Source organism: Lepidochelys kempii, chromosome 1, assembly GCF_965140285.1.
Source record: "Lepidochelys kempii isolate rLepKem1 chromosome 1, rLepKem1.hap1, whole genome shotgun sequence".
Lineage (NCBI taxonomy): Eukaryota > Metazoa > Chordata > Testudines > Cheloniidae > Lepidochelys > Lepidochelys kempii.
This window is the reverse complement of record NC_136380.1, coordinates 348,015,151-348,036,782: the sequence shown is the minus strand read 5'-3', so window position 1 is coordinate 348,036,782 and position 21,632 is coordinate 348,015,151. Positions and strand designations below refer to the sequence as shown.

The following is a 21,632-nucleotide window of genomic DNA, read 5'->3' as shown; positions in this document are numbered from 1 at the left end:
TTGAAAGGTCAGACACACCCACTCACCGTAGCGTGAACCTGCTCAGCTTTCGAAGCCAGGAGGGTGCTGGGCGAGCCCAGCCCCAGGAAAGGGAGCTGAATTTGGATCACCCAAGTGAAGCTCGAGCCTTAGACCCCAGCAAGGTGCGAGAGGAGATGCTGCCCAGTGCAAAGGTCTGACATTAACAAAGCCAGTCTCCGGCGAGACAGGAGGTTAAAGTTCAACTCCCCGTTTCCACTCAGTCCAAACTTCTGACCCCAAGTAAGTCACGCCTGATGGAATTTGTAAAGCGTTTTATTGTAACTTTACCCTCACAACAAGCTTTTATAAAAAAGTAGGTGACCTCAAATGCAGAGGGAAGAACAATATTAGTCTGAACCCGTCCCACGGAGTGGCTGGATCAGGTAGCTGGGAATCAGGACTCCCGGGTTCCAGGCCCGGCTCTGGGCAGGGGGTTGCTGGGGCCTGATTTTATTCACAGCTCGTGGGGGTTTGTTTTCGGTCCCTGGGCTAACCTTAACTTCTCTGGCTCAGTTTCCACAACTGTAAAATGGGGATAATATAACATGACCTACCTGAGAGGGGCATTATGGGTTTTAATCCACGTTGGTAAAGAGGCTAGAGGTGGACATAGGAATAGTCAACCTCAGCTTGTAGCTAACTGAGAAAAAATGTAGGCGACAGCGTCCCATTGGGGTGAGAGGAGAGGAATCCCGGATAGAAACGAAAGGGAGCACGGCACGGGTGGGGCGAGTTGCGGGGGATCCCCTAGAAGGGACACGCATGGTGGGACAGCGACAGTAAGTGGTGCCAGCGGGCACCAATCCTGCACGGATTGCGAGGCCTCTGCTGGGGTGGCAGCACCGAGGGAGATGTCACGTGGCCAGCGAGCCGGCTGTTTGATCATGAATCAGCCGGAGCCAGGTCTGTCCATGACCACGCCCCTTCTTGTGGAAGAGGTTTCCGGGGGAGGGCGGTGTTTACTCGGCTGGCTCTTAGGATTCGTGGTTGGCTGCATTCAGGGGCTCGAACACAGGTAGTTTCCATCGTGTATTTTGGGGGGCCTGGGGGCTCTCGTGCCACCATTTGACCGCATATCACCTTGGCACCGAGCCATATTCTGATTGATCCAGAGCTGGGTGGAGCAAAGAGCAGTGACAACAGATGCAGTGAGCACCTGGGGCAGGCAGGAGATACATCAAGGGCACATGGACCCTTGGCCAAAAGAGGCTTGTCAATGAACTAGTCTATAAAAGTCTTTCAAGACAGCTGGACATGTCCAGATTCCCTAGAAGCAGGAGTTCAGATCCCAGCAGGGGCAGCTTAGTTTGTCGTCTTCCAAGGCAGAGTTCCATGCGGGGCAGATGTGAAATGCAGAGGCCCCAGCTGTGCGGTGTGGCTATTAGAGAGCCTTATAACTTCCTTCTCAAGAAGGTTTGCTCAGTGTCCTTGAACAGCCTCTGCCAGCGCTGTGCATTGCACTGGCTAGCTGCCTTGCGCCACACCAGAGGTAGCTGCATTTTAGTAACACCAGGGGGTATAACAAGTGAAGCATTCTGGATCTATGGGATGAGTGGCACCATATGAATTCAGAATTATTACCACTTGCCAGAGGGAAAGGAGTGGGTGGAAGAAGAGACACTAACGGGGGTAGATTTAAGGAACCAGTTCTGGCTCCTCTTTCTCTGCATTGACCTGCTGGAGAGGGGTTAACCCAGCAGGGCTTGGGCAAGCTCCTGCACGTTTAGACACTTCTTCAAACTTCTTGGGTTGGCCAAACTGGGCTGGATGCTCATGGTACGATTCCCGGGTCACCGTGAGCACGGCCTGGGCCTCCCAGTCCCAGCAGAAGTGTGGCCAAGGCATCACAGGTTCCATGGGGCCTTGCAGAAAATGACCTATGCAGCCATGATTGGATCCTCCCCCTCCTCTAAGCTCCCTCATGCCTGCCTGGAGCCCCCCGACCTGTGGACAAAGCCAGCCTGGCTCTTTCCGAGGTGCCAGAGCTTCTGGTGCGACACCCTGCGCCTGGTGGTGGAGCAGGAAAGGTACTGTGGGTCTGCTGGCAGGGAATCGGGGGAGGTGTTGTGCCCATGTGCGGGGAACAGGGACCCCAGCAGAACAGAACTGTGTAACACTGCCCAGGCCTAAGGCTGCGTGTCACTGGTCAGCCCCACCCCTGAAAGGAAGGAGTGCCAGACAGCTGAAGGGGAAAAGAAAAAAAAAAGTGAAAGATTTTATTACTACCTGTCATCACATCCCCAAGCCAGCAGGGCCCTGGCGCATAGGCCCCTGTATGGTGTGCAGTGAGGGACAGGCCTCGGCCCCCGTTGCACTCACCAATGAAATGGACGTAGTTCCTTGGCAGAAGAGATCCTCCCCGCATGGAGCCTGCTCTGGTTGGAGGTGGGGGAAATGCAGACCCGGTGGGGGGCTATCCAAAGCCGGTGGCTCCAAGAGCTGCAGTGGCAGCTTGCAAGAAGGGTGTAGGCTTCGGCAAACGCGCCCGTATGCTCACCCGGGATTTCAAATCAAACTGCTGTCGGCTGCGGTTTACAGCCAGGGCCGAGCGTGGCCTTCACACTGTGCTTTGGCCACCCACAAATTACCTGCATCCCCAAGGAAAGGGCTCCTGCTGCTCGCCGGGCCTGGAGGAGCATCTCCAGGAGCTGCCTGGCAAGCAACTGCCAAGCAGCTCTCTCTCTAACCCAACCCAATGTCCCATGCTGCCCGTCTGGCAGGCATTCCCTGGCCAGGGCCAAGCGTCTTCAGGAGGAGCACGCGGCTTCCCACTGCCGGAATATCCGGAACACCTTGCAGGATTTTACCGAGAGGCTCTGCAACAAGAAGGAAACAAGGGGACAATCAAAGGTCAAGTCACTCCAGCAGGGAGTCGCACCCCAATGTCCCAGTTGTGGGGGGTTCCCTCTAAAGCCACAGGAGAGAGGACACACTGAGAAAGTGGTACCGGACAGAACCACCGGTCCTTTCATCCAAGGGTCACACTTGCTGTACAGACATGAGCCCTTATTAGATAACCCATTTTACTGAAGGGGAAACTGAGGCATGGCATGGGGCAGTGATAGAGTCGGTGCCAGGAATAGAACTGAGACCTCCTGATTCCCAGGCCTGGGCACTAACCTCCAGCCTATGCTTGTTCCACCAGCCTGATAAAGTATCTGTCCAACTCTAGGAGCTTTCAGCGGCTTGCCCAGATGACAGCTGGACAGACACCCAGCAATTCTGCCCATGACACAAATCGCTTGAATCTTCAAAGACAAATGCTAAAACCCCAACCCCCATGGCCCTGCCCCAAGCTAGAACAAAGGCCATTCTCCAGCACAAGCGGTTTGTCATTTTACTCCCCCCGACGCCTGCCTTTTGGGGTAGCTCGGGCCAGTTTTGGCTAAGATAGAGGTAGCGATGTCAAAAACCAGGCTTATAATGGGAAGCTAGATTCAACCTTCTCTACAGAGACTATCATCTCTCCATAGCTATGCCGACAGTCCCTCTCTGACATGGTGGATTTATATACGCATGTGTGCTGCATACGGGGTTGCTGTAAATATCTTCAGCACCTTCTACACTGTCCGGGCTCTGGTTTCACCTTCACTTTCCTCCTGGATAGACAGACTCATCTGACTCCATCTGTGTAAGTTACTAGCAGCTTCAGGCTCCTGCTAATTCTTCCCTTAGAGAGCTGGAGCAGTTTGAGTCAGTGGGTTTGTGGAGCTGGAAAGTGGATGACGCTCCAGCTGCTTCTGAATGGACATGCAGACGCCAGCCAGCATGCGTCAGTCAGGGCTACTAGAATCAAAACCCTTTCTGGCGGATCAGAACCAAGCTGCCCCAAATTTTGTATGTAGGATCTCAGCCCAAAGTAGAACTTTAATGCCAAGTTTGGAGCAAACTGGAGTAGGCCTTTGGGAGATCGGGGGGGGGGGGGGGGGGTGTTCAAAAGTTGAGGTGGGTTTCAGTTTTGGGATCTCAATTCATAAAATCATAGAAGATTAGGGTTGGAAGAGACCTCAGGAGGTCATCTAGTACAATCCTCTGCTCAAAGCAGGACCAACCCCAACTAAATCATCCCAGCAAGGGCTTTGCTAGAGCTCTCACCACAAGCTCTGCGTCAGCTGCTCTGTTTGATTTCCTGGCCGCCAGGAGAACATTCAGCACCACCCGCCAGCCAGGCTCCGCCTTCACAGACGTCAGCTCCAATTGGTCGCTGATGTCCCCTGAGATAGCCTTCTCCTGGACTGGGTTGACCCAAGGGCACCAGTCGCGGTGCTGAGAGCTGGGATCAAAGAAGCTTCTAGTGGGAGTGTCCTGCAGGGAGAGGAGTGACGACTTGTTTTAAAGAGACGTTATTAACAATAATACAGTCAGACACTGATTTAAAATCACCCCCAACTCCAGCCTCCACAGCCATGCTGGGGAGCCCTCTCCAGGGCAGCAGAGAACAGCAGAGCACCATCACCTAGGACACGGGTGTCATTCAGCTCCAGGGATGTCTGGGGAAGGATAGTAGGTTCCACCCCACAGCCTGGGTGGAAAGTATTTGATAACTGCCAGGGAAAGAAGCACATTCAGTGGACCCTGCAGCAGCCCTCTCAAGTCTCCCATTCGTGCACCTGAGCACTGAGCTGGAGGGGTCGTCTTTAAGAGTATTTCCATGGCCCCTCTGTTGAGGTTTAAGGGAGCAAATTCACCGCAATGATGGTGCTTTGACAAGGTGACACCTGTCCCACCAGCAAGGATACCACTCCATGACCCTGATTCGTTACACAAAGGCCACCAAGTAGCCACCAGAGGGAAGCGACTTCCCATCACAACCAGGCCTATCTGGATTCAAATCCACAACCTAGAGGTATCTTTCTTCCAATCCCGCCTGGGCCTGCAAAAGGATCTGACTTTGCCAGATTTGAGAAGAGGCAGAAGGTCTACTTTCCCCAAGCTGGATAGAAAGATGGAAACTAACTGGAAGGGGTGGTGGTGATGTTCTCTCTGCTTCAGGGGATGTAGCCAGGACAGAGTAACACATGGAAGAGGAAGCCAGTTGCAAAGACATTGCCAGCAGCAGGGAAAACCTGACCTGGGTTCTTGAGAGAGTGGCAAATCCTCTCGGGCGCGTGGCCAGGCACTCACCGAACTACTGGAAGAGCAGAGGCGTGCCCGCTTGGCTCTCCTATGGGGGCTGGATGGCACCTCCACGCTGTCCCCCTGCCCCATGCTGCGGGTTACTGGGCGGCTCCTCGTTGACGGGCTTGATGCCTCTGGCTCGGCCCGGTCCACGGGGCTCGAGCTATCCCAGCTCCGCATACGGGCTGTCACGGGGGACGGGCTCTTCTCGTGCTACCAGTGGGAAGGAGGGAGGGGAAAGTTAGCTCCTGATGGACAGCAGAGTTCCCACGGCCGTCAGCACTTCCTCAGCTCCTGGAGGAAGGGACCTGCACTCGAAGCACAGGAGATCCTCGTGCCTAGTACTGCTCAGCCCAGCTCTAGAGCCTGGTTAGGTGCTGTAGGGAGCAGATCCGAGTGGCTGGCACATCACTTACCTCTCTTCCCCAGTCCGACTGATCCATACACAGCCAGCCTTACCCAAACGCAGCTTGACGCTTTCGGGGAGACCTTTGTTCGGAGAGCGCGTTTCCAGGGCTGGCCCCAGACAACCAGCCTGAAAAGACCCCTGTGTGCGGGACGAAAGACGGCACAGGCCACTGCCCACAACAAACACGGCTTGCTGCCCCTCGCCTTCCACCTGCAAGGCCCTGCTGAGGCTTCCTGACCTCTGACGCCAGCACCATTGCAGGAGAGGTGGACGTGCTGCACTGAGCCTAGCTGTCATACTTCCTCCTGCACAGGAGGTGGCGCTGTGCCCGGCGTAAGGGTTTTAGCACTTTCGGCAGAGTCCACGCCCAATTAGTTTGCAGCGACGTGAGTGACGGATCCTAGGGCGTGCAACTGTAAAAATGCATCAAAATGCAACCACCACCCAGCCAGGAAATGAGCGTTTACACGGGCGCTACAGAACGCCCAGGGATTTATTCCGCGCTCATCCCCAGGCATCTGAACGCGGCTAGCCTTCGGACTCCCTGAGCAAACGACAGCATTCGCATCCCCACTCCGCAAAAAAACCCGCTGGGGCTCTCGAACAAAGGGGATTCTCCCCACCCTCTAGGCTTTGCCCCAGCTAGCTCACCAATGGCCTGGATACAACTTTAGTGCTATTCCCAAAGCGGGCAGATGCAACTAGACACTCCCAGAACGAGCCTGCTAGCTGAATTTTCAGGGGTAGCTCTGGGATGACGGACAGAGCGCACGTTGGAGGCGTTTTCCCTGACTCATTGCGAGATTTTGACCGCCCCAGAGAGGTCTATAAATAAAAACAGTCAGAGACCAACATTTTCAAAAGCCGCATTGGAGGTGCCTGGATTTCAGAGACCCATGGGGGCGGATTCCCATTGGCGCTGAGCACCTACAGCTCTGAGTAGGTCACTGAGAGCTGAGGGTGCTCAACACTTTGGCAAACCTGGCCTAAGATGCAGGCAATCAATGGCCACTTTGGAAAGTTTGGGCCGTAGAGAAAATTCCAGCCTGTGGGGCCCACAGTCAGGCACCTCCCACCGGCACTTTAAAAAGAGACAGAAGTAACCCCTTCCTCCTCTTCCCCAGTGGTCTCTCCCAGGGACCTGGCTTCAATCTGCACGGGTGAGAGGGACCGGTGCTCACAGCACACGATGCTCCCTGATTTATAATGAAATCCTTCAGTCCTGCTGTTTTCGCAGCTTCATCTCCCGTCACTCTGCAGCAAAGCTGGGGCTGCTCTGTGAACTTGGTCTTGATAACGGCACCAAAGCTCTCTTTCATGCCATCACACAAGAGAGGGATGAAAGGATGCAGGTCCCACAGGCCTGCAGGGGGTCGCCCCAGAAAAGCGGCGAGACTGGAAACATGGCAGCGCGACAGAGCCCAGGCTGGGGGAGAGCTGCCTTGGAGCCTTGAGGAGACTAATCCGACCCTGAGCGCAAAAGCGCCAGGGTATCAATAACCAGCTTAAAGAGATGCCTGGAGCTTGGGCATCGGAACCAGATTCCACTGGAAAGAATGCTCATGTCTGCAGATCTGGCTCAAACAAGGCGCCATCTTCACTGGGGGGCAATGGCAAAAGGAGGCTGCCAGCAACTGTGTTGTAAATCAGAAATCCACCACAAGTACCCACCTGGGACCAGATCCTGACCCCAGTTAAAATGGTGCAAATCTGGAGTAGCCGCAGAGCACGGTGCTGTAATATAGTCAGACACTTCTCTACCTGCAGAGTCCAGGCCAAAATTTAGGGAGACCCCCCTGTGATTAAGCAGCATGGGCTAGGTTTAGTTTCTGGAGTTGGGAGCCAGAGAAAACTACTGGGTTTTGTCCACATTCAGTGGCCTCTTTAAAGAGTCCCCGGCACGTTCATCACAACTGAGCCCAGCCTCTTGTCTAGCACAAGGGCCAGGACAGTGGCCATTTGGGGGGATTTATCCTCTCAGCAGAATGCGTGATTCCCACAGCCTCCCCCCCATCAGCCATCCCCACCAGGTGGCACTTGGAGGCTGCTTTCCAGCACGATTACAGCAGTGCTAAGGGAAGTCCCTACCTGGCCTTAAACTACCTGATCATGTCGCTTTAACATTCCCAAGAGGGATGTTCTAATTTCAGATCTATGCAGGGAGCTCCACCCCAGCAAACCAACTCGCTGGTGGAGGGCTGCCTGAGCTCTTTGCAGGCAGGGACCTGGCTTCAGTTGGCCAAAGCAGAGGGGGGTCACTAGAGTGTGAGAAGCCCACTCGTCTTTTCTGCTGCAGAACCCAACCCACCTGGCTGCACGTCCCAACCCACCTGGCTCAGCGGCCATGAGCAGGACCCAAACCAAGATCCCATGAGTGGCAACACATGGGGCTGTCACTAGACCAGGGGCGGGTGAACTTTTTGGCCTGAGGACCACATCGGGTTTCCAAAATTGTATGGAGGGTTGGTTGGGGAGGCTGTGTCCCCAAACAGCCAGGTGTGGCCTGACCCCTATCCAATGTCTCCTGCTTCTCACCCCGTCGGGACTCCAACCCCATCCACACTCCCTGTCCCCTAACCGCCCCCGGAGCCCCTGCCCCTAACTCCCCCCCACTGCCCCATCTAACCCCTCCTCCCATTCCTGACTGCCCCCCCATGACCTCTGCCCCATCCAACCACCCCTTCTCCCTGACTGCCTCCAGAACCCCTGCCCCCCCCACCGCCCCATCCAACCCCCCCATGACTGCCCCCCCAGGACCTCTGCCCCCATTCAATCCCCCTATTCCCTGCCCTCTGACCCCTATCCACAGCCCCTCCCCCAACCACCACCTCAAACTCCCCTGCCCTCTATCCAACCCCCCATGCTTCCTGCCCCCTTACTGCGCTGCCTGGAGCACCAGTGGCTGGCGGCTTTGTACCTACGCTGCCCGGCAAGAGCTCGCAGCCCCGCCGCCCAGAGCATTGAGCTGAGGCTACGGGGGAGGGGGAACAGCGGGGGAGGGGCCGGGGGAGCCTCCCAGGCCAGGAGCTCAGGGGCCGGGCAGGAGGGTCCCGCGGGCCGGATGTGGCCCGTGGGCTGTAGTTTGCCCAGCTCTGCACTAGACCATCATGCTGGCCCAGACATTTTTCTCCTTCCCTAGGACGTACATCTCACTCTATACAAACAGCACGTCTGAAGCTGGGATAGTAAATACACTGCCATGAAGGTCTTCGATACACATTGCAATCACAGGTCTTTTCACAGGGCCACAGGGCTTGAGCGCACACAGATTTGCTAGTTGTCTCAATCTCTCTCCAAACCTCCTTCCCAGAGAATCCTGGAGGGACCTCTCCGACCGAGAGAGGTGAAGCTTACCTGCTCTGAGCCCGGAGGAAACGTCGTATCCTGGCTCCTCGTGATCATCCTGCGGGGAGATGTGGGCACCAGTGGGGCTCGGTCCGTGCGCACCTCTGTGGGCGTGGTGGGAGTGCTGCCGAGTCCAAAGGAAGAGTCCAACTCGGGCATGGAAGACTCAATCTGATGGAAACCCCACAGCCCCACCTTCCTCATGCAGCGGGAACACGTGATCACCGGGAGGTGCATGGACCCTGACGAAGGGCTGTGGGTTGGAGGCAGGGTAGAGCGGGGTGAGGAGAGAAAGTCAGGAACAAATCTAGGCACTCCCTCAAAATGGATACCGATTTTTAGAACAAGCAGCTATATTTGATCGACTAAACATTTAGTCCAGTGGTCCCCAAACGTCTGAAAGCTGAGCTCCCACTTCCGGGAAACCATTGCACACCCCCGTCAGGCGTTGTTAAAGCCTGCACATTTTAAATCTATATACCAACTTGCACACACACCTCAGTTAGCTCTTCGCATGGTCCTTCCTTTCCTTTCTTCCATGCTTTGATGATCAGTGAAATAATCAGCAGTGTTGACATCTTTTTGAAATACCATCATTGGCATCTAAGTTAACGGGGCAGTTGACAGCTCAGAGCTATAGTTTCAGGCTCTCTGTCAACTCAGGCAGATGTCTATCTCTGCAGCAATTACCTCACTTCATTGTTTGGGGGGTTTTCTGTGCAACCATAGCAGCTAGAGGATGACACTCGTTAAACATTGGAAGCTCAGGCCCTGGAGAGGCAATATTGGAGAGGACAGTCCTTTGTGTTCCAGACCCCTCAGTTTCTGATAGGTTTCATAGCAAATTACAGCAACATGCTACCTACAGTTTGAAGCACGTGTATGACATTTACAAACAGCATTTTAGCTTTCACCATCAGATATTAGTCACCTACTGACCTGTAAGCCCAGCCACAGAGGGCCAGGATGCAGGCAGGGACGTGTACTTGAAAGATGTCAGAGCCCAATTTCATTGATGTTTTCTCCCCTTCGGTTTTGCATTCAAGTTCCTCCTCGATCAGATGCAGGAGAAGGCTGATTTTATCTTCTGTCAAGGACTGCAGAGGACACACAACTCAGTCACGGTCTGGGCGGGTCACAAGCCATGCTTGTGCTCCCTCAGACAGAGTTCCAATACACGGGACACACTTGGAGCAAAGACTGTCTCTATTTGTACAGTACCTAGCACAGTGGGGCTCTGATCTCAGTACTACTGTACTATAAATAAATGATTATAATGTTGCAATCAGGAAAATGGCTATGGAAAAAATGGCATCTTCTTACTCCTCAGATGAGTTTCCTGGGTGTTTCCAGAATCAGAGCGGCTGACATTAGCGACCATTGTAAGTTTCTACTCCTGTTAGCTCTTCAGAACCAACACAGAGAGGGGGATGGAGTCTATCCTGCCTCATGCACGATCAACAGAATCATCAACAAAGTTCTGAGCGCTGGACTAACCTCCACCCCCCAGAAGGCTGCACAGGTAAAATGGAAAATGGAATGTGGCCTGCAGAATCTTCGTTACTGGCGATGATGCAGGAGCCAGAATGAACCCAGCTTGACTCTCAGATCCCAAAGGGTAGGGACAGTGCGTGTGTGTGTGTGTAAACTGAGTACATTGATGGGGAATTGCTGAGACGCAATAAGGAAGGAGCCCCAGGGTCCCATTGTCAGGGAGGCCCTTTTCAGAACAGAGATTTAGAAAGGAGACAGGTGGGATACAGAAATGTGTTCATTGCCCACTGCCTATGTCCCTTATGGATTTTAAGCCTAAGCCAATATATATACTATCCATGGAGGTAGTGAAGTCAACCATTTCCACTGTTATTCCTTTCCACCCAACTGATGAACCCTTGGTTCCAGCAAATAAGTTCCACCCTGGTGTCATACTGAGAGACAACCAAACACCCGAATATAGCAATGGGCCTTAGCACATGGCTGATGGGCACTAGACCCAGTGCTCTGGGCAACCATTAGAAGATGAGCGTTTATAGGCTGCTACTTTCTGGTTGCTCTACCTTACAATCCCTGTGCAGCTAACGAGACAAGGCTGGTGGCTACTTCCTGCTCAGGACACCTCACTGATTCATGCAAGTTACTGTTATCGAGGTGAGGGTCTGCTGGTAGGCCTGGCCTCCTTCCCTCTGCAGCTCAGAGCATGCTGTACAAAAAGGAGTCCACGGCCTCCTTCCCATGAAGCGTTTCCACATGGAGCAGTGGGAACCTGAGGCAGATGACATCTTTATGCACATTTGCAACATTGTGACACAAAAACCCACTTTCGGGGGCTGCCTCCCCAAACTGTGCAATTAGTGGACACAATTTTTAAAACCATCTTGAAAAAACCTGAGGAAATTCCACACCAAAACCTTTGTTAGGAGAATGCTGCGGTTGCAAAATTAAGCACTCAAACATCAGCGAACACCTCGGGTTACCCATGCAGACTATTAAAACTGTAGGATGATGCATGTGCAAGGGGCAGAGCTAAGGTTACCCAGGCAACTCTCAACTTTAGCCTTTCTTGGCTTCTGAGGTCTCAACCTTAATGATATTTTTTATATGGATTTATATAATGCCAGCATGCCAGGCACTTTCATCTAACCCCCGCCCCACCTTTCTCCCAATGGTGAACGCAAACTCACCATATTTTTCAGATCCTCCGGTTTCAGAGAGGGCAGCTGAAGTTCTAGCTGACACAGGCTTTGAAAGCGATCCAGGAAGTCACTGATAAGGGCTATGGGCTCACCAACCAGTAAAATGGCAAAGCGATCTATTGGGAAGCAAGAAGCAGGAGGCTTCAGTTTCGATACAGATCCCTGCACGCTCGTCATTTCAGACAGAAGAGGAATCAGTGATGCCAAATTAAAAATAAGGGTCTTCCTGCCATTAGAAGGCCAAGCACAAAAAGGAGCACGGACCTACTATTTTGTTCTTTTTCAGGTCACCTTTAAGCCTGATCCATTGCTGAAACGTGGCCCAACTTCCTAGTGAAGCGAGGGCTTTAAAAAAAGATAAATTCTCTAACCCCTTTACAAATGCCCTGAGTCCCGCAATCCCCTCCACGTCCCAATTACAGTTTTTAACAGTCATCTCTCTCTGTAAAAAGGGACTGTAATAACCTTGAAGGTACTTAGAATCATAGAATATCAGGATTGGAAGGGACCTCAGGAGGTCATCTAGTCCAACCCCCTACGTTCAGATGTGAATTTAAACAGCTCTAATGATAGTGGTATAATCCCCGTATGAGTATTCTGGAATTTGAGCACCTTTTGCAGTTTAGTTTTTGCTGCTTTGGACGGGGTTTAAACTGAACTGCGAAGTGCCACTCTTGTTCCAGAATAAAAATAATAAATAGCAATCCCTAGCTCTTCTGAGGCACTCTTCATCAGTAGATCTCAAAGCACTTTAAAAAGGAGGTCAGTATCATGGTCTCCATTTTACAGGTGGGGAAACTGAGACAGAGGGCAGGGAAATTACTTGCTCAGGGTCACCCAGCAGGGTGGTGGCAAAGCCAGATCTCCTGAAGCCCAGTGCAGTGTTCTATCCACTAGGCAATCCTGCCTCCAGAATAAGAGTGCTCACACAAGGAGTTAGAGCTTATTTACATGGGGTAGTTGACCAGAATAGTCCCCCAGGTGGACATTCTTGTTCCAGAATAAGGCCTTTCCTACAGGGAGACACCCAGGAAAGTTTATCCGAATTAACAAAAGGTGTGAATTTAACCTGCTTTAACCTCATGTGGGCATGCTCATTTGGAATACGAAGCAGCCCACTTCTCATTGGAAGTGGATTAAGCTATGCCAGAAAAAGGCACCCTCCTGCTGGAATGAGAGCGTCCACCTGGAGAGCTACTGTGCTTTAAATTCACAGCCAGCCTTACTCTGCAACAATTTCCCCTTGTGTAGACAAGCTCTTAGAGACACCTCCCATCCCAAACCAGATCTGTGCCAGGCCAGGTCATGGCATCAAGGGACCTTGTGGGTGCTGGGGTGAGGCAGCCACTCAGCATACACAGTAACCCCCTAAAGTGAGGGACATGGTCCAGTGGCTAGTGAGAGTCAAGACTCCCGGATGATGCTATTGAAGGCAATGCTATGAGAAGGCCAGTACAAAAGGAGAGGGGAGTAACACTAGAAAGAAAGAAAGAGAGCACATTCTTGGACTGTTGGCCAGGTTAGACTTAGTGACACCTACCTGGGCAGGGGCTGTCGGGCCAGAAACAGAACTTCTCATGGGCCGTACACAAAGCTTTCTTCAGTTCCGCACACCTCTCCTTGTCTGAAAGGCAAACAGCACTAAAATTTACGTAGCTACGGAATAATCTTCCACAGGAAGCATGTTGAATGTTTCAATCTAGTTGGACAAAGCTCAGGAGAAGAGGGATGGCTGGATGACAGCTAACAGCTGTAGCTCTAATGTCTAGGGTGCTGTCATTTTGATTGATATTTGCATGGATGGCTGCATACAAATCTGGCCTGCAGAAACCCTGAAAAGTTACTTACTGCAGATGTTAACATCTCATCTTAAACCATCTCCTGTTCCCTTCCCCTTGTCCTATAGCAGGACCGCATCCCGTTGGGGGCAGACTGCCTCATACTCTCTGACCCACCAGCTCTTCTTCCCTGCAGATAACTCTACTGGGCCCCACACTCATTTCTCCCTGCCCTGTCTTACCTTCGGACTTGCTCTCTCTTCCCACACTGGTTCATTCTCTGAGGGAGCAGTCAGGAACCAGCAGCAGTGGGGAGCAGGGCAGGTTACGAGAGAAAGAAGGGGAAATTCTCAGCCAGGCAAAACCTATTCCACCTCCCTGCAGCCACAAACCCTCCCTCTCCCTTAGCACATTGCCCCCAGTGCTCATCATGAAACAGTAGGAGTTTGCCAGTGTCCAGGTGATGGGGACTTGGAAATCAAGAACTTGACCAAAAGAAGCAGAAAGCTCCAGTTTTAACTGCGGGTGTAGGTTAATATGGTCTCAAGGCAAAGGAATGTACAGGGAAGGAGAGCAAGTTAAAGGGCAGTGAATCCATCGTACTCCAAAGCTAAGGGAAAAACTTGAGATTGGTTGCTAGACTAGAAAAAAACAACATAAAGTGAACATAACAGGTAGAGAGAGTTTAACTGCTAACAACTCCCCATAAATTCTTTGTTACAAAGGAAATGCCAGACTGGCTCAGAGCAGTGGCCCATTATTATTTGTATTGCCATAGCATCTAAGAACCCAAGGCATGGACCAGGATATCTTTGTGTTAGGCGCTGTCCAAGCATAGAACAAAAAGATAGTCCCTGCAGTGGGCAGTACCAGCTGCTTCAGGACATGGTGCAAGAAACCCTGCAGTAGGCACTTATGGAATAACCTGCCCCCAGGGAAATCTCTTCCCAGCCCCTAGTAGTAGAGCTCAGTTGATGCCCTAAAGCAGGAGGTTTTATGATCTTTAAAACCCAAGGGTGTTTTTAAACTTGGGTGCATGAACTTAAACCTGCTAAATAAGTGGCTCCATTTTCAGAGCTACCGAATAGCCCCAGCTTCTATTGAAAATACCAAATGTATATGCCCAAGTATGAATTTAGGGGCCTGCTCTAGGTACTTTGATGTGAAATCTTTAATTTTATTTCCAGATTAGGAACTAAGCAATCATCTGTATGGAGAGACTGTTGTACGTACACTTGTTTAAGTCAAATGCCAGCTGCAAACTTGCACAAAGGAAGGCCTGGCAGCTGGAGCACTTCAGCATGTCACTCTCTATATTGGTCCATCCATATTTGGCACATATCAGAGGGGACAGGTCATGAGGTTTGCCTGCCCACTTCAAAGAGTGCTCATGTTAAGGACAACAATACAGAGATATCACAACTGTATTCAACTAAATATTTGGGCCAACCAAACAATTCACCTGGGTTTTTATTGAAGGACACCTTTTCCACTTTTTAAGAAATGGAGTGGCTGGGTGAAGAGAAATGCATGGAGGTTGACTGACATGAGAAATTCAGGGTTGGTTTTTGGGGGGAGTGTATGGATAGGTCAGCTTTTGACACAGAAAGCTCAGCACCAAAAAGGATATAGTAAACGTTTCTACTCTGCTGAAGAAGGCTTCTTTACTAGTTGTCTCCAAAGGAAGAGCATCTGTTTGTGAAGATCCATTAGTTGATTCTGACAAGGCAGATGTGTCCTTTCTAAAATAAAGCAACAGGTCAGCAAGCAAAGTCCCTTTGTCTTCTGCGTAAAGATTTAATTAATGTTCTAGAAAAATGCATATTACAGCAATGAGTCCAGAACACCTCTACCAATCTCACCCTTCAAGTTTAACCTCAAAACAAATTTCTTCCAAAAGTCCTACAAACCCTAGATTCTAAGAAGTGTTAACAAAACAAAGGTCAATTAAGTGGAACAAAGATGTACACTAAACATCAGCGCTCAATCTCCTGACACTGATCAGTAACAGCTGGTGACATGCATTTTCCATGAGGGTTCCCACACCTCTTTTCCAAATCTGGTGAAGTAATATGGAAAACTGATACTAAATCTGAGAACTTTGTGATGAAGCAGCATGAGTCTGTGGCTTAAATTGCAGCAAGGGAGGTTTAGGTTGGACACCAGGAAAATCTTTCTATCAGGATAGTTAAGCACAGGAACAAATTGCCTAGGGAGAGTGGGGAATCTCCATCATTGTCTAACCTGTTCTTAAAAATCTCCAAACACCTGTCAGGAATGGTCTAACTCAGTGGTTCTCAAACTTTTGTACTGGTGACCCCTTTCACATAGCAAGCCTCTGAGTGTGATCCCCCCCTTATAAATATATAAAAAAGTGTTTTTAATTTAACACCATTATAAAAGCGGGAGGAAAAGTGGGGTTTGGGGTCGTGGCTGACAGCTCGTGACCCCCCCATGTAATAACTTCATGACCCCATGAGGGGTCCAGACCCCCAGCCTGAGAACCCCTGGTCTAGCTACTACGTAGTCATGCGTTGAGTGCAAGGGCCTGGACTTGATGACCTCTGAAGGTCCCTTCCAGTCCTACAGTTCTATGATTCTATGACAGGGCACAAGACTGGGAGCAAGATCACATTGTTCTCTTCCCATCTCAAGGCTACATTAGCTTCTGGGGTGAACAGAAGACTGAGAGAAAAAGTGTGAATTTTGTATTTAATATTTTCTTTTGGTAGCATCCAGAGGCCTTGACTGAGCCTGGGCTGCTTTTGACACCATCAATAACGCCCTCCTTCTTAAAATCTTGTGCTCCCTTGGTTTCTGTAATTCTGTCCTCTCCTGGTTCTCCTCCTATTTCTCTAACTTTTCCTTTCGACACCTCCTTTAGTAGGTCTTCCTCCTCCTTCTCCATGTGAGAGACCCCCTTATCTTGTCCTCTTCTCCCTTTATATCTTCTTGCTAGATGGTTTCAACCACGATCTTTTCACTGATGAATTACAAATCTTTGTCTTCATTTGTGAGCCTCCATCCAATTCCACATCAGAGCCTGATGCATAGAATTCACCTCCTTAATATGTTGCTGCCAATTCTAAATTAACCGTTGGCCAAACCTGAACTTTTAATATCCTCTCGGAAACCTTCCCCACTCCACCCATTCTTGGTCACCTTTAAAAAAATACCACAACCCTCCATGTCACCCCAGCCAAAAACTTGGGGGCCCATCTTCAGCTCCTACACTTCCTCACCACTCATAACCAGGGCCGTGCTTAAGACTAGCCACGCAGGGAGTCAATTTTGATTCACAATAGGAAAAGAAATCCACTTGAGAGCCAGCCACTGTAAACACAGAGGCTAGTGCAAACTGGACCCAACCATGGGGCTGCGCTGACAACGTGCCAGCTACAATTGGGCCCATCGCAAGGCAAACACCGGCCTCCTCCGAGATGCCAGGGACGAACGGGCAGACGCCTGCCTTTGGCCAGGCAAATAAGAGGCCCAGACTACAATGCTCCTAAAGCCCCTGCCAGGTTCATCGCCCCCCCTCCACTCCCCGGACCGTGAGGGACGGGACCACCCGGGGGCCCTCGCTCCAGCCCGGCTCGAAGGGGACACCTCGCCTGTCTGGGCCCATGTGGCCCGAACGGTGCCCGCGCTGGCGGCCCGGCTGACCCGGTGTGGGGCTGCTGCCCCCCGCCACTGGGCCCAACGCAGGAGCCACGGGGGGTAACCGGGGAGATGAACCAGGGGCAGCTGTTATGTGTCCCCCCCAGATCCCCGCTCACCCCTCCGGGCCGGCCTCCTCCGGGGCGATCCCCCCGTCTATCAGCTCCCGGATCTTCTGGGGGGTGACGGCTGGGGACTTCGGTTTGCCCCCCGGCCCCTCCTCGCCCTCCGGGGCCGCAGCGCTGGGCGCCGCCATCTTGGTCCCGCACTGTGTAATCCTCCCCCGCGGAGGAGGGAAACAAGGAGCCGGGGAACTCCCGTTCCGGGCCCACACGGCGGGCGCTCCAGGGCCCTCTCATCTCCACCCCCACCCCCGGAGTAAGGGGAGTCGCCTCCCAGGGCAGCCACTGAGCCAGATCCTCCCGCCCCCCTTGCCTAGGGTGACCAGATGTCCCGATTTTATAGGGACTGTCCTGATATTTGGGGCTTTGTCTGATATAGGCACCTATTACCCCCCACCCCCGTCCCGATTTTTCACACTTGCTGTCTGGTCACCCTACCCTTGCCATAGGGGGAAGCCTCCAGATCCATCCCCACTACAGGGAGCCTCCCTGAAAAGGAGACAGGGCTTGGGAGGAGCATAAGGGGAGTAAAGAGGAGGGTGTGTCTACACTGCCGGCTCTATAGCGGGGAGCGAGGGCTACAGCGGGGAGCGAGGGTTACTGAGGGTGCGTCTACACTGCCGGCTCTATAGCGGGGAGCGAGGGCTACTGAGGGTGCGTCTACACTGCCGGCTCTATAGAGGGGAGCGAGGGCTACTGAGGGTGCGGCTACACTGCCGGCTCTATAGCGGGGAGCGAGGGTTACTGAGGGTGCGTCTATACTGCCGGCTCTATAGAGGGGAGCGAGGGTTACTGAGGGTGCGTCTACACTGCCGGCTCTATAGCAGGGAGCGAGGGTTACTGAGGGTGCGTCTACACTGCCGGCTCTATAGCGGGGAGCGAGGGCTACTGAGGGTGCGTCTACACTGCCGGTTCTAGAGAGGGGAGCGAGGGTTACCGGCAATGCAGAGGTACAGCTGCACTGCTGTAGCGTAGACACTATGGCGATGGAAAAGGAGTTTTTCCATTGCCGTAGTTCATCCCCCCTGAGAAGCAGTAGTTAAATCAATGGAAGAATTCTTCCATTAACCTAGTTGCGTCTACAGTTGTATTAGGTCAACCTAACTATGCCGCACTGAGATGTTTTACAGCCCTGAGCAATGTAGCTAAGTCAAATTAAGTTTTAGGTGTAGACCAGGCCTTAGAGTCACCTGTGCCTCTAGGGACAGGAGGCAACCTGTTTCTCCCACTGCTGTCTGTCCGGAGCGAGATGTCTGACTCCATAATAAATTGTCTCCATGACAGCAGCATCCTTTTTAATAGGTCATCCCATGTCCTCCATGCCTTCTCTTCCCTCCAGATGGGATCCAATCTAAGATGCACCTGGTGCTTTCGCCCCAGGGTAACCTGATGACAGACCCACACCACTGTAGCCATCTCTGTCTAATTACTGATTCCACAGTCTGCTGACCTGCTCTGCACAACACTTCCACATTAATTACACAATCTCTCTAATGAATTCCCAACATTCTAGACCCACAAAGGCGTTCTGGTTCCTAAGTTCCATTGAGATCAGTCCGTAGCTCTTCTTCAGGTCTGGGTTGGTCCAATAAAAGATATTACCTCACCTACCTTGTCTCTCTCATTGAAATCGGTGGTACTAAGGAGCCTAAATACCTTTGTGGATTTGAGCTGAAGCCCCTAAAATCTCCTCCTGCTTCCTGGCCCTCTCTTTTTGTGGGAAGATCGCTCCCCTTACTTGTGATTAAGGCAGAAATCCCCAGATCCCCTCGATCCCAGTATTGCTGACCCCAAATCATGACTCAGGCCCCAAAAACTCATGAGTTTTAAAAATGATAATACATGTTGGATTTGTTTTATTTGCCTTCTGGTTTCCAAGCTTTTAGGCATCACATTTTCAAGCTTTTCCCTGCAATCACAAAGGCTAAAAACTTAAAATTTTAAAAAGAGTCTTGGATAGTTGCATGTCTCCAGGAGCTGGGTGTTTAAGACAAACAGCAACTATCATGAGACTCCCAATACAATCAGAGGAGTTTGTGACACTTTGGAACTTTGGGGCATTCAAAATCCAAACCTGGATTCTAATTTTGCACAACCCCAATTTCCTGAACCAAAACTAGATCAAAATGTCACTGACTTTGGGGAATTGGAATCCTGGACGCACAGCTAAATTATTTGTTTGTTTGTTTAGCCTTTTAAACCCATTTCTGCTGTCAGTGAAAGGAATTTGCAAATATCTGCTCATCAGTTTTAGCCTTCCTCCATTCAAATGGTCTAGATAGAGTATCCCTGGAATACAGTGTGACCAGAGTCAACTTTGTGTGGGAGCTGAGCTCCATGCAGACTGAGATGGATAGAACTAGGGAGATTTTAAATGTCATTCAGTGAAATACATGACAAAGATCCTTCCCCAACAGAAAGAAAGAATGTTGAAAACTCTCTTAAATAAATAAATAAATTCTTTCAGAGCTTGATCCATTCATTGTGATATTTTACTGCTGATGTAGCAGCACCGGTGTGTTGTTGTGCCTTATGGACTTGTTAGAAGATACTGTCCCTGACCTGAAGAGCAGACAATCTAAGGCCCAGATTTTACAATGACCTCAGAAAGGTTGGACTTCTGAGACGCACATGGAACCCCTTTGACTTCAGTGCGGCTTTGTGGAGGGGTATGGGTCTACCAGCATGGAGATCCTCACAGGGTCAGGGCCTATAAAGATAGATAATACAGCAATGTGGGCATCAAATAGAGGCAACTGAAGGATAGAGGTGTTGAGTTTCTATGTCAATGTCTGCTGCACAAACGCATTGCTAAATTAGATTAACTAGGCAGGCAAGGAAGGAGGAGAGATGTTGCCAGATGCTGATGCTTTCAAATCCCAGGAAGTTGAGAGCATTCAGTGCTTGGCAAGGGCTGTTCACTGCTAGCATCACAGCCATTACTGCCCCAGGGATTCAGTTTCTAGGAAAAGACCGGCAGTAGGAACAGAGTCTTGTATCTGCAGTAACTCGCTATCCTGGGATATCATTGAGGCCAGGAAACTAGTTGGATTCAGAAAAGCATTAGACATTTATATGAATAACATCACAGTTGTGTAAGAAAGGATAACAGTATATAAAGGATGTAAACACTGAATCTTCATGGCATAAGTCAACCACTAATGAAAAGATTAGGAAGAAGCTTCCCGTACGGGCATTTGATTGTGTTGCCGGCACCCAGTGCCGAGAGGCTGAACAACAGCTTGAGTTGGTTCGTTACCCGGTTTGCTACACCCAATAATCACAACGGGGTGGAGAAGCAGAAAAGTTTATTTGCAGCTGCAAAAAGGTACAGGGAGAATAAAATCTCAAATCCTGCACAACAGAGCAGGAAGTTACACAGGCTTTTATACATCCTTTTTTCCAGCATACTTATCCAATAGCAAGCTGCTCCAAGTATCCATATAGCCAGCCAATCCAGTTCCCAGCTAGTTCCCTGATTCTCTGTATCATTTGTTAAACTATACATAAAGCTGCTTTATTCAGCATTGTTCTTCCATATCTCCCCTGTTTGGCCTTGCTTAGTTTCAGGCAGTCTGACTCTGCAACATACTGTTGCAGATTCTCAGCATAACTGCTGTGTGTGCCTCCAGGTGGGGGGGGCCAAGGACACTTGGGCCTAGCACACAGAGCTGCTGCGAGTGCCTCTAGGCAGGAGGGGGGGGGGGGGCCAAGGACACCGGGGCCTAGTGCGAGGGGGCTTCATCGACACTCGTGGTCTTCCATCCCCTCGAGTTACCTAGTGGCCATGCCCCAGTGTTCCCAACAACTCCCCCCTTTGAGAACACTCAACAGCCTTGGCTCTGAGTTTTCTCACTTGGGCTACTTATTTCTTTACAATATGACTTTGCATAAGCACTTTGTGATAGCCCTGAAGAGAATGACTTATTAACTTTTGCAAAAGGGCCCTGACACATGATACCGCACAGCATAATACCAGTAATACAAGCAGTACAGGAAAGAGAAATTTCAATAGCAGGCTAAATAAACCACCAAGCCAAGACGACAAACCCCAGCCTGAAAACAAGGTTTGCAACCAATTGTTTTCTGGGGCAGTATAGGCAACCTGTGCTCCGGCTCGGGCATGGGCCTCAGCCTGTACCACCTTTTTATAGATCTTATAACTGCTATCATTTACATATACACAACATCGGGGCCCGATGAGGGCACAAACCCCTCCTTGGGATGCCAAGAGATAGTCTAAAGCCAGCCTGTTCTGGAGGGAAAACGTCCTGAGCTGCTGTACCTCTTTATTTAAAGTTTTTACTGCTGACCCTAAATTACTAACCGAGTCCTCTAACTCTAAGGCCACTTTCTCAAGTACCATCTGCAGCCTTACAGTATAGCGGCCTATGCATGCCATGGCTGGCCCAGTAAACAGTGGTGCTATTCCCAGTACAGAGCACCCTACCAGCTTCTCGGTCGTGAGGGGATTTTTCATATTGCC

The 21,632-nt window shown here is 51.0% G+C and overlaps 1 protein-coding gene across 1 annotated transcript; it reads right to left on the bottom strand.

Annotated features, from left to right (window-relative positions):
• Positions 1-278: 278 nt before the first annotated feature.
• Positions 279-17,321, bottom strand: ZC3HC1 (zinc finger C3HC-type containing 1). Its single transcript, XM_073328925.2, has 10 exons — positions 17,144-17,321; positions 14,995-15,106; positions 14,598-14,748; positions 13,127-13,210; positions 11,575-11,702; positions 9,833-9,990; positions 8,903-9,146; positions 5,146-5,352; positions 4,117-4,326; positions 279-2,837 (listed from the first exon to the last, which is right to left on the bottom strand). The coding sequence occupies exons 1-10, from the start codon at positions 17,278-17,280 to the stop codon at positions 2,769-2,771; spliced, it is 1,500 nt and encodes a 499-aa protein (XP_073185026.1). The 5' UTR covers positions 17,281-17,321; the 3' UTR covers positions 279-2,768.
• Between the last annotated feature and the right edge of the window lie 4,311 nt (positions 17,322-21,632).

What these genes read in the sequence shown, in the direction of transcription:
- ZC3HC1 (XM_073328925.2), bottom strand. Translation starts at nt 17,280, where the DNA reads ATGGCGGCGCCCAGCGCTGCGGCCCCGGAGGGCGAGGAGGGGCCGGGG. An exon ending in GGCATTTGACTTAAACAAGT is followed by an intron (nt 13,211 to 14,597) that starts GTACGTACAACA and finishes TTTGCCTTTCAG; the next exon opens with ACAAGGAGAGGTGTGCGGAA. An exon ending in TTCCTCCGGGCTCAGAGCAG is followed by an intron (nt 5,353 to 8,902) that starts GTAAGCTTCACC and finishes TCCCACTGGTAG; the next exon opens with CACGAGAAGAGCCCGTCCCC.